This window comes from Gekko japonicus, unplaced genomic scaffold, assembly GCF_001447785.1.
Source record: "Gekko japonicus isolate JY-2015 unplaced genomic scaffold, Gekko_japonicus_V1.1 scaffold4091, whole genome shotgun sequence".
Lineage (NCBI taxonomy): Eukaryota > Metazoa > Chordata > Lepidosauria > Squamata > Gekkonidae > Gekko > Gekko japonicus.
In genome coordinates, this window is record NW_015165362.1 from 81,139 (window position 1) to 93,742 (window position 12,604).

A 12,604-nucleotide genomic window follows, 5' to 3' on the forward strand; every position below is an offset into this window, starting at 1 on the left:
TGCTCTGTATTCTTGGTGCTTGGGGGGGGTCAACAGTGGGGAGGCTTCTAGTGTCCTGGCCCCACTGGTGGACCTCCTGAGGGCACCTGGTATTTTTGGCCACTGTGTGACCAGTGTGTTGGACTGGATGGGCCATTGGCCTGATCCAGCACTAGCTTCTCTTCTGTTCTTATGTACTTATGACTCCGCCTTGCCTAGTTCTTGGAAGCCTGACCTTGGCCTGCCTGACTTCCGGGACTTGGTACACCGAGCCTGCGAGCCAGTCCAGCCCCGCACGCGTTTCGATCACCAGCTTTGGCAACCCCAAAATTGCCCGACAGCATCTGTTTTCCAGGTTTGGCTCTCTCCTCGCACTTCCTCGCGGGTCGCCCTTCGCTCCCCCCCTACTTGTGGCTATGGAGATGTTTTATTGCTTGTGACGAACGCAGTTAAGCCCTGCTGATGGAGTCCTAACCAGTGTGGAAGATTTGGCAGCATGGAGAGGAAACCGAAGGTCAGCTGGAGATTCTTTCCTCCAAACTCCACCGCAGCGCTGCATGTCAACGAGATGGCCCCTTGCAGAACGTCTGCTCCTGCCCGGGGCCGAAAGCTCTCATCAAATGCCGCCGAAGCCACAGGAGTCCCGGGCTTTGACGCTGAAGAGGACTTCAAATGCGGGGAAGAAGAAAAGGATCCAGTCCTAAGACTCTGCGGCTAAACTGCCGTCCTTCGCACGGGTCCCAATATAGAGGTTCTCTGACAGCATCTGTTTTCCAGGTTTGGCTCTCTCCTCGCACTTCCTCGCGGGTCGCCCTTCGCTCCCCCCACTTGTGGCTGTGGAGATGTTTCATTGCTTCTGACGAACGCAATTAAGCCCTGCTGATGGAGTCCTAACCGGGTGTGGAAGATTTGGCAGCGTGGAGAGGAAACCGAAGGTCAGCTGGAGATCCTTTCCTCCAAACTCCACCGCAGCGCTGCATGCCAACGAGATGGCCCCTTGCAGAACGTCTGCTCCTGCCCGGGGCCGAAAGCTCTCATCAAATGCCGCCGAAGCCACAGGAGTCCCGGGCTTTGACGCTGAAGAGGACTTCAAATGCGGGGAAGAAGAAAAGGATCCAGTCCTAAGACTCTGCGGCTAAACTGCCGTCCTTCGCACGGGTCCCAATATAGAGGTTCTCTGCTGAAACCCAAGGGGCGAGGGCATCTTTCGATCTCACCTTCTCTGATCTCGTCTGAGAGACCCACTGTGAAGGGATACATGAATAAAAGATGGTGAAAGACACACTGTCCCTGCTGAGAGTGACTTAGGTCACAAGATTGGGTCTGCAATAACACAGCCGCTTAAAGGTTTAAACCAGGGGTGTCAAACATGCGGCCCAGGGGCCGGAGGAGGCCCCCCGGAGGGCTGCTATCAGGTCCACAGTGGAACTGGCTGTCTTCTGCTTCTTCTTCCAGTTCTGCTGCTGCTGCTGCGTCATCGTAGGTCTGCAGCTTACAGGTACACACCTGAACAGCATACTCAAGATTGCAACAGCACAGACATTTTGATGCAATAATTCAGAGCAAGAGGTGTCAATTATCAGATAAATAAACAAAGGCCCCGTTCACATGGAGAAGTTGCAGCGCTAAAGACACGAATGACAGGCGGATTTTCGGTGCGCGATCACACCGCAACATCTGGGAAATGTAGTGCACCCGTGGCTAACCCGTGGCTTCCCGCCAAAGATGCGGAGTGAAAAACTACTGCAGAAAGCGCACTAATTTCTGGAAACTGCGGGGCAGGGGCGGGCGTCTGATCGCGTTTCTGCTTGAATCCTGTCCATGTACCATCACAAACCAGATGTTTTTTTGGTAGTCTCCACAGGATGCACACAAACGCCCAACGGCGCATGCGCAAATGTTGGTGGGGGGGAAACATTCCTGTTTGCCACGGAAGCCCCTGGTTTACGCAGTGGCTGGTTTACACAGTGGCTGTGTGCACACGCTCAATCCATGTGCTGCAGTCACACCTCTGTTATGCGTTTCCAGGTGTCAAGAGGCAGCCCTGGACTTTGCAGCATTTGATCCTCGTCACACACACAATGCAGCGGTTGAAATCTCATTATTTTCACAGGATTAAAACCAGTTTATCTGCGTGCTGGGTTTCAGTCTTTCACTGCTGTTACTTTTGGAGTTAGAGCTCGTTTCTTTAAAAAAGGACATTTGTGAGATCTGGATTCTAATCCCTTCGGAGAAAGAAGTGTTTTGCATTAGAGGGGGAAAATGCCATAAACCAATCTGAACCTAGGAGGCAGAATGGCAGGTGAATCTTAAAAACAAACATATGAAGGGCTCCATCTGAAGACATTTGGATTTTTACACCGGTAAAAGTATATTTTTGTAACTCCATGATGACCACAGGGAATGTTGAGAATCCAAATTTCAGGTGATGTTGAGGATCCAAAATTACAACTAATGTTGAGGATCTGTGACGGGAAAATGCCATAAACCAATCTGAACCTAGGAGGCAGAATGGCAGGTGAATCTTAAAAACAAACATATGAAGGGCTCTATCTGAAGACATTTGGATTTTTATACCGGTAAAAGTATATTTTTGTAACTCCATGATGACCACAGGGAATGTTGAGAATCCAAATTTCAGGTGATGTTGAGGATCCAAAATTACAACTGATGTTGAGGATCTGTGACCAGATTTCCTGGTTTGTGGTTAGGTCACAGGAAAGCAAGTGTGGGGGAGCAATATGGATCAGATTTCTCTCTCTTCCTTTCCTAATCAAAATGGTCTCCATTTTGCTTTCACGAGACTCCACAGCTTAGAGGGAACATTGGAAGCAGGTACTTGTGTTACGGATACCTTTTTCCGACTGAGGTTGTTGAAACAGCTGATAGAGAAGTCTGCTGCCCTCACAACCGGTATTTAGTCATCAAAGCCCACGAGAGATATTTCGTTTGACCCTGAGAGATGTAGCACATTTGCCGAGCCATCCTAAGCTGGTCTACTCAGAATCCTTCTCCAGTCTACACACTGGGGCTTACTCCCAGGAAAGTGTTCTTAGGATAGCAGTAGAAAAGAGCAAGAGTCCAGTAGCACCTTAAAGACTAACAAAATATGTGGCAGGGGATGGGCTTTTGAAAGTTTGGTGCCAGTTTAGTGTAGTGGTTAAGTGCGCGGACTCTAATCTGGGAGAACGAGGTTTGATTCCCCACTCCTCCACATGCAGCTGCTGGTGTGCCCTTGGGTCAGTTACAGGTTCTTTCAGAGCCGTTCTCTCATGAGCCGTTTCTGTCAGAGCTCTCTCAGCCCCACCTACCTCACAGGGGGTGTCTGTTGTCCGGAGAGGAAGGGAAAGGAGATTGTAAGCCAGTCTGAGACTCCTTCAGGTAGTGAAGGGCGGGGTATAAATCCAATCTCCTCCTCCTCCTTCCTGAAGAAGTGAGCAGTGACTCATGAAAGCTCCTACCCTGCCACATATTTTGTTAGTCTTTAAGGTGCTATCAAAGCTTCTTGCTCTTTTCTACTGCTACAGACAGTCTAACATGGCGACCCATCTTGAGCTGTCTCTCAGGATAACACTGTTCGAAGCAATACCCCTTTCTTAATTGGATGCATTTTGCATGTTACTGCAGACGGGGCTCTCGAATTCTTCTTAGATCCAGCCAGATCTCTCTTGTCCTTGGTTTTCATGATCACGGGTCATCCCCGCAATCTGCCTTGCAGGCTGAGTAGCGGCACAAACAGCAGCAACACCCGGCTGAGTTTGTTACAATACAAACTCTCCGATTGGCTTTTTCCCCCCTGCTTGTAAACAGCGCTTTGTGTGTTACCTTTATGGGTTCAGACAGACTCATTTGTCAGTGGGAGGAGACCGAAGCCGGTTAAAGACTTCTGTGCCGCAGTCAATATTAAAGGCAATTCTTCTCAGCGCTGCCACCGCTGGGTTCCGATTTGACCAGACAATTATTTTTAGGAGTGGACGGAGACCTCGATTGCGGCAAAGGTGGTTTCTTAGCAACCGCGGTGCTCCTTCAGAGCTACCTTGCTTAATTATGCCCTACTTTTTTATGCCGTACCTAAGTTTTTCTCAAGGAAGAGAGGAGAGACATGCTGCTTGCAAGCGCTGGGAGATCGGCCCGAGGTTCACTGCTGAATTTGCAGAAACGAAGACAAACAGCATTAGCCACGTCTGCAGGGGTGGGCAAAGATCAAACACCCCCTTTCCTGCAGCGATCGTGGTGGAGGAAAGTGTTACCATGTCACGGCCAACTTCTAGAGACTCCGCAGGGTTTTTGAGGCCAGAGAGAAACTGAGGTGGTTCGTCATTGCCTGCCTCTGCGTAGCAACCCTGGATTTACTTCATAGTCTCCCAGCCAATGCAGAAAATGTTATTCCTGACCCGGATAGCCCACCGTGGCAATCGTTTTGCGGCTGGCTGGCTCCGCCTCCCGTGGCAGCCATTTTGCAGCAGCCATTTTGTCGCTGTGCCCACCAGTGCTGTGTCAGAATTCCAAACGTGCCTGCAGGTTCAAAAAGCTTGGGGACTCCTGAGATAGATTACTGTAGGTCTCCGGAGCGGGTAACGGATAAAGAGAACGATCTGGGACAAAGCGGTTATCAATGTTCACCTAAACAGAAGGTATCAAAGCTAATTTAGGGAAAGCTCAGAAACAGTTTTGACAAAAGCCCCCCCCTCCCCCAGCTTTCTAAATGAAAAATTCCGGGAGGGAAGGGAGGCCAGAATTCGGTGACTGAACATACTGGATTCATTTCAGAATCTCTGCGTACTGCCTGTCCGGAAACAGGTGACCGAGGTGGCTCACGACAATTACGAAATTCAATTACGAAACCATGCCGTAATCAAATAAAAGATGACATCTGAAACAAAACTGAAAATCGTCTGAAACGGCTAATAACGCAGCAGCAACTTCTGAAAAAGGGCAGCGGCCGATTAAACCGTGGTGCATCCGAGGGACGGCAAATCAAGGCAGTGGGGGGGAGGGGGGCTCCGAAAACGATGTTAAAAATCAGGTGAAATTTACAAGCTTGTCTCGGGAGGTGAAAAAGCATTCAGAAATGGTACAGGGTGCATTCTGTATTGGGGGGGCGGGGTCCTGTTCCTTGTGACCACCCACCTCACCTCTGAAGATAAAGGACATCAGGATGACAATCAGGCTTGCCAATCTCCAGGAGGGGCCTGGAGACCTCTGGAATCACAAACGGTCTCCAGAATACAGAGATCAGTTCCCCTGGAGGAAAGGGGGGCTAAATCAGAGTATGGATTTTAGTGGGCCCGTAGCCAGAATTTTTTTAAAATCGGGGGGGGGATTTAAATGTCTTGGGGGGCCACTGGCTAATTAAATTAATCTGGGGGGGGGAAGGCTGTGACGCCCTGGGCTGGATGGGAAGTGGTGGAGCCTTGCCAGGAAGACAGGGGGCCTAGTGCCGAGATGCCCGACTGTAGCTACAGGCCTGGATTATGTGGCATTATATTCCAATGAGGTCCTTTCCCTCCCCAAAACCCACTCCCACCAGGCTCCACCGCCAAATATCCAGGAATTTCCTAACCCAAACTGAGAGCCAGTTTGGTGTAGTGGTTAAGTGCGCGGACTCTAATCTGGGAGAACCGGGTTTCATTCCCCACTCCTCCACTTGCAGCTGCTGGATGACCTTGGGCAAGCCATAGTTCTGATAAGAGCTGTCCTTGAAAAAGAGCCGTTTCTGTCAGAACTCTCTCAGCCCCACCTACCTCCCAGGGTGTCTGTTGTGGGGAGGGGAAGGGAAAGGAGTTTGTAAGCCGCTCTGAGACTCCTTCGGGTAGTGAAGGGCGGGGTATAAATCCAATCTCTTCTTCCTCTTCTTTTACCTCACAGGGTGTCTGTTGTGGGGAGGGGAAGGGAAAGGAGATTGTGAGCCGCTCTGAGACACCTTTGGGTAGTGAAGGGCGGGATAAAATCCAATCTCTTCTTCTCTTCTTCTTCTTCAGAATCGCTAGCTTCAGATGATACAGCTGGTTCTCTCAGCCCCACCTACCTCCCAGGGTGTCTGTTGTGGGGAGGGGAAGAGGAAGGTGTTTGTAAGCCGCTCTGAGACTCCTTTGGGTAGTGAAGGGCGGGGTATAAATCCAGTCTTCTTCTTCTTCTTCATGAGCTACTGGCATTAAAGTTGTGAGCAAGCAGTTTGGCTGCTGCATAAATCAGTTTGCGCTGGAGCCATCCTTCCTGAGCTAAGGCAAAAATGTGTGAGCCAGAGGCTAAAAACCATGAGCCAGCTCACTCTAACTCAGCTTAGGGGGAACACTGGTGCTGAGCACCTTTCGCTCAACCTGGGAGCTGGCGGTGACTCTAGTGGCTCAGCAAGCGGCAGTAATCTGCTCCCCATACATAAATCACACCGGGCCAACCCCAAGGCTCTGCCCACCAGTTCCAAGGACTGATATTGAGTGGTCTCATTCCTTTAGTCCCAGCTAACTGCATGGACAGATGGGGACTGGGCTGCAGAGCGGGGGTGTTGAAGAGGCATGCAACGTCAACTACATCACATCTGGGCACAACTTGGATGTGACCATGGGAATCTCTAGGGATTGCCAGAAACTCTATGGTAACCATAGAGTTTCTAGCAACTCCTAGAGCTACCCATGGTCACTTCCAGGTACAACCAGCACAGAGAGACAGATGTCCTAGCACAGATGATGCTTAAAAAAACCCAAAATTCTCCTGTTGCTATAGCTGGAGGCCTTGCAGCTGTAGCAGGAAGCCTGGGAACCCTAGCTCCCCCTCCCAGTGGTTTTATTTATTTATTTATTAAATGTCTACCCCGCCCTCCCGCCGAAGCGGCTCTGGGCAGCTTACAAGCAATTTAAAACCAACATTCTGTTAAAACCAACAATTACAAAATATAAAATACAGTCCCATAAAATCCCAGCTAATACATCCTGTGATAAAGTGCTCGTGCGACACCACCGGCGTAATCGGTTCTTATTGGAACGCCTGGCGAAACAGCTCCGTTTTAACGGCTCTACGGAACTGCTGGAGGTCCCGTAGAGCTCTGATCTCATGAGGGAGCTCGTTCCACAGCGTTGGCGCTGCCAGGGAGAACGCCCTGGTCCTAGTTACCGCTAACCTGGGGGCCAGACGGTTTTGCTTTCCCGATCGCAGTGCTCTTGGGGGAACATATGGGGAAAGGCGGTCCCTCAGGTAGGCAGGCCCCAGACCATTTAGGGCTTTCAAGGTCAAAACCAGCACCTTGAAGCGAATCCAGAACGCTATTGGAACCCAGTGCAAGGACTTCAGCACAGGCTGGATGTGCTCCCACCTGGGGAGGCCCATCAACAGCCTGGCTGCCGCGTTTTGCACCAGCTGCGGCTTCCGGAGTTGACCCAAGGGCAGCCCCATGTAGAGAGCATTGCAGTAGTCTAGCCTCGAGGTGACCATAGCATGGATCACTGAAGCCAGATCATTGCGTTCGAGGGAAGGGGAGAGAATGTAAACACAAGAGAATGTAAATACAAAAAGCCAGCTAGCAAACTTAGTTGGGATTCGAACTGGTGACTCTGAAGGCCACTTTGGCTGACCGGCTTCTTTTTTCATGAAGGTCTGCGTCAGCTGCGTCTCCTTTTCTCCCCACTCTGCTGAACAGCATTCGTTCCTCGGGAGGGACGAGAACTGAAACCGGCCTCAGCACTTCCTTCTAATTAATGAGCCTCCAGGTGCAAGAAGAAGCCAAACTGAACGACTCAGGTGAACTCGCACATGGGGATGGGAGGAGGAACACACTTAAGGGAAAAAAAGAATCGGGGGGGGGGGATGCTTCTGGCAAACTCATAAGCAGACCTTGAAGAAGCCCTCCATGCTATCTCCCCCCATTAGTGAGAAGTATCCGGAGATATACTGCCTCTGAAGATAGAGGCTCCATTTAGGTATAACGGTTAATAATCACTGGCAGATCTAACCTTTGCCTCATCCGCTTTTAAAGCCATCCCTGGATCACTGCCACATCTTGGGTCAGTGAATTCCGTAAGTCATAAGAACATAAGAGAGAAGCCCTGTTGGATCAGGCCAACGGCCCATCCAGTCCAACACTCTGTGTCACACGGTGGCCAAATCCCAGGTGCCATCAGGACGTCCAACAGCAGGGCCAGGACTCCATAAGCCCTCCCACTGTTGCCCCCCCAAGCACCAAGAAGACAGAGCATCACTGCCCCAGACATGAGAACATAAGAGAGAAGTCATGTTGGATCATGCCAACGGCCCATCCAGTCCAACACTCTGTGTCACACAGTGGCCAAAAATACCAGGTGCCATCAGGAGGTCCACTGGCAGGGACAGAACTCCAGAAGCCCTCTCACTGTTGTACCCCGAGCACTAAGAATACAGAGCATCCCTGCCCCAAACATAAATACATAAGAGAAGGCATATTGGATCAGGCCAATGGCCCATCCAATCCAACACTCTATGTCACACATTGGATGTCCACCAGCGGGGCCAGAACTCCAGAAGCCCTCCCACTCTTGCCCCCTCACCACCAAGAAGACAGAGCATCACTGCCCCAGACATAAGAACGTAAGAGAGAAGCCATGTTGGATCAGGCCAATGGCCCATCCAGTCCAACACTCTGTGTCACACAGTGGCCAAAAATACCAGGTGCCATCAGGAGGTCCACCGGCAGGGCCAGAACTCCAGAAGCCCTCCCACTGTAGCCCCCCAAGTACTAAGAAGACAGAACATCACTGCCCCAGACAGAGTGTTCCATCTATAAGAACATAAGAGACACCATGTTGGATCAGGCCAGTGGCCCACCCAGTCCAACAATCTGTGTCACACAGTAGCCAAAACCCAGGTGCCATCAGGAGGTCCACCGGCAGGGACAGAACTCCAGAAGCCCTCCCACTGTAGCCCCCCAATCACTGCCCCAGACAGAGTGTTCCATCTATAAGAACATAAGAGACGCCATGTTGGATCAGGCCAGTGGCCCACCCAGTCCAACAATCTATGTCACACAGTGGCCAAAACCCAGGGGCCATCAGGAGGTCCACCAGCGGGGCCAGAACTCCAGAAGCCCACCCACTATTGCCTCTCAATTTGAGCCTCATGCAAAGCAGCATTTTCCATTTGTTTGCCAACCCCTTCCTACTACCAAGCAAGGATATGGGCTGCTACCGTCACCCCTCGGCCGTTTTGGCACTCTAAAAGGTGCAGGCAGAAAACGAGACTGTCTGTTGCCTCTGCACTGTGTGGTCCATCAGGACCGGGCCCGTGTGCTAATTTTAAACGGGTATCTCCTCTAAAAGGGCATCGGCGAACACAGGTTAGCCCCGGAGTGACTGACACGTCTAGTGGATCCCACCACGGAATTCTAGTGCGATGCGACGAGGCCACCAACGTCTCCCCCTCCCGGTTCGAGGGCTCACCTCTCCACCCAGTTCTTGTAACTGGGGATGTCCTTGGCGTAGAGGAGCTTATTGGAAGGGGAGTCTTTGCCCAGACGGTGCTCCGAGGTTGAGCAGGAGTCCATGAAGGTCTGGGCCACCACTGAGAGGCAGGCGTCCGTGATGCTGTTCTTGTGGATGTCGAAGACAAACTGTGGGTTTTTGATCATGTTGACCCAAAACCTCAACGGCAAGCTGAGGGAAGGAAGGAAGGAAGGAGGGAGGGAGGGAAGGAAGGAAGGAGGGAAGGAAGGAAGGAAGGAGGGAAGGAGGGAAGGAAGGAAGGAAGGAAGGAAGGAAGGAAGGAAGGAAGGAGAGAGTCAAATTTCAATGGGCTCCTTGTAGGAAAGCTGAGAAAGCACGAACGTTGCTAGTTCTAGGTCGGGAAATATCTGGAGATTTAGGGGGTAGAGCTTGGGGAGGGCGGGGTTTGGGGAGGGCCCTCAGCTGGGCCTGATGCCATAGAGTCCACCCTCCAGAGCAGGCATTTTCCCCAGGGGGAACCGACAGGGGTTGTCTAGAGCAGTGTTCCCTCTAAGCTGAGTTAGCATGAGCTAGCTCACAGTTTTTTAGCCTCCGGCTCACACATTTTTTGCCTTCGCTCAGGGAGGAGGGCTCCAGAGCAAACTAACTGATGCAGTAGCCAGATCGCTCACTCACAACTTTGATGCCAGGAGCTCACCAAGTAGAATTCTGGCTCACATGACTCCACAGCGTAGAGGAAGCATTGGTCTATAGATCGATTGTGATAGCAGGAGATGTTCGGATGCCACCTGGAGGCTGGCAACTGCAGGTACTGCTCTGCTTTCTGTCATTCCCCCTTCCATTAACCAACCCAGGAACCAGAACTTCTTCCATCGCCTGGGGTTGGTAGGTAGGTAGGGCTGGCAGGTCCCTCCTGGCCACTGGTGGAGGGTGGGGGGGTAGGGTTGCCAGGTTCAGGTTGGGAAACTCCTGGAGATTTGGGGGTGGGCTCTGAGGAGGACAGGGACCTCAGTGGGGTACAATGCCATAGAGTCCACGCTCCAAAGCAGCCATGTTCTCCAGGGGAACCGATCTCTGTAGTCTGGAGATCAACTGTAATAGTGTCAGATTGCCACCTGGAGGTTGGAAACAGGCCCATAGTGTTTTTTCAATCACTTTAAACCTTTTTAAAGGTGTGCGCTCCTTTAAGCAGAGGGGGGTGCTGTAGTTGACTAATTCCCACACTGAACAAGGGGGTTGGAGTAGGTGACCTCTAGGATCCCTTCGAACTCTGTGTCAAGAAACTGGTCTCCTTCAAGAGAGTTCTTATGCCTACGTGTTAGTTTTCTTGACTACAGAAATCACCCCCCCCCACCTGCTAGCTTGTGATCTGAATGGTTGCTTAGGCTGGCGGAAGTGATTAACTTGCAGCAGCTGAGAGCTGTCATCCAAAGTGGTTGACAGCTTGCAATTTAGAGATCTATCCCAGTAACAGCTTTCTGTTGGCTCAATGGCTTTTCTTTCTGCACTGAGAACTTCAGCCCCAGTGAAAAAAAGTTTTGCCCCACAAGCCACAAAATCCTGCCTACGGGCCTGGTTGGAAACCCTAGAAAGCTCTCACAGTACATTAAAGCCACACATCTGCAACGATGAAACTGTTTATATTCATCTTTTCTGCACACATGAGGCAAGACAATGGACCCCCCTTCACTGGAAAACGCCGGGCTGCACTTTTCCCAGCTCCCTGCTCCACCAAACGTTCTGCGTTCTGCTCCTTTTTGTGTGCATGCTTTCGTCAAGGGTATCGATCTGATTGTTTTTTCCCTTTAGGTTCCTAGACTCCTTTGCATTGCGCTCACAGGGCATACGAGCTGCGTGCTCGATGCGTTTATACAGGCAACACGCATCGTTGGCCGCCTAAGATACACGTCGTGTTTGATGCTGATTTCCCGAACGTGAAATTATCCCTAATTTCCACGTGGATCCCCAGCAGAAGGGAATCGAAAGGAACCGGCCGGGGGGAACAACCGAAAGCGGGGTGGGGAAGCAACTCGGAATTAATCTAATCTGATTGAGGAGAGATCGTCCCCCCTCCCTTTCACCTGCCCACTCACCCAACCGCTTCCCCCTTAAACAAACCTCCTGCTCATTTACTCGGAGTGGCTTCAATCAACCTGAAATTAGTGACACATGATGATGTTAATAATATGCTAATGTTTCATTAGCTGCAAGCCTCTCCGATGCCTGGGGTTTCTTGGGCGGGGGAGGGGGGAAGCATTCCGACAACCTGCCAGTCAGCAGGGTGGGTTAAAAAAAAGAGTAAAAAAGCACTGGAGCTAACAAGCCCAGGTGCCACGTGGGTTTCTAAAACGGGTCCGTCGTCTTTTGTAGGGATGGAGGGGAGACAAAACGTTCACCCTGATCCAGGGGAAGGGATGCTTCTTAGCAGGCTGGCTCTCAGAGGAAGGGAGACTCCTGCTTCCTGATGGCAGCTGGTGGCTTCTACTCCATGGAGGAAGAGCTTCCAAAGAGCCCTGCTGGATCAGACCAGGGGTCCATCTAGTCCATCTAGTCCAGCATCCTGAGAACACAGGAAGAGGCCTGCTGGATCAGACCAGAGGTCGATCTAGTCCAGCATCCTGAGAACATAAGAAAGAGTCCTGCTGGATCAGACCAGTAGTCCATCTAGTCCACCATCCTGAGAACATAGGAAGAGCCCTGCTGGATCAGACCAGGGGTCCAGCTAGTCCAGCATCCTAAAAACATAAGAAAAGCCCTGCTGGATCAGACCAGGGGTCCATCTAGTCCAGCATCCTGAGAACATAGGAAGAGGCCTGCTGGATCAGACCAGTAGTCCATCTAGTCCAGCATCCTGAGAACATAGGAAGAGCCATGCTGGATCAGACCAGTGGTCCACCTAGTCCAGCATCCTGAGAACATAGGAAGAGCCCTGCTGGATCAGACCAGGGGTCCAGCTAGTCCAGCATCCTAAAAACATAAGAAAAGCCCTGCTGGATCAGACCAGGGGTCCATCTAGTCCAGCATCCTGAGAACATAGGAAGAGGCCTGCTGGATCAGACCAGGGGTCCATCTAGTCCACCATCCTGAGAACATAGGAAGAGCCCTGCTGGATCAGACCAGGGGTCCAGCTAGTCCAGCGTCCTAAAAACATAAGAAAAGCCCTGCTGGATCAGACCAGGGGTCCATCTAGTCCAGCATCCTGAGAACATAGGAAGAGG

The 12,604-nt window shown here is 51.3% G+C and overlaps 1 protein-coding gene across 1 annotated transcript in view; it reads right to left on the reverse strand.

The window, feature by feature from the left end:
- The window catches only part of LOC107109898 (plexin-A4-like), a gene marked incomplete at its 5' end in the record, with an annotated part of 57,083 nt that overhangs the window by 33,168 nt on the left and 11,311 nt on the right, over nucleotides 1-12,604 (reverse strand). Inside the window, one exon of the mRNA XM_015410606.1 lies at nucleotides 9,384-9,596. Within this exon, the coding sequence (XP_015266092.1) occupies nucleotides 9,384-9,596 (213 nt within the window). The remainder of the gene's footprint in view (nucleotides 1-9,383; nucleotides 9,597-12,604) is intronic.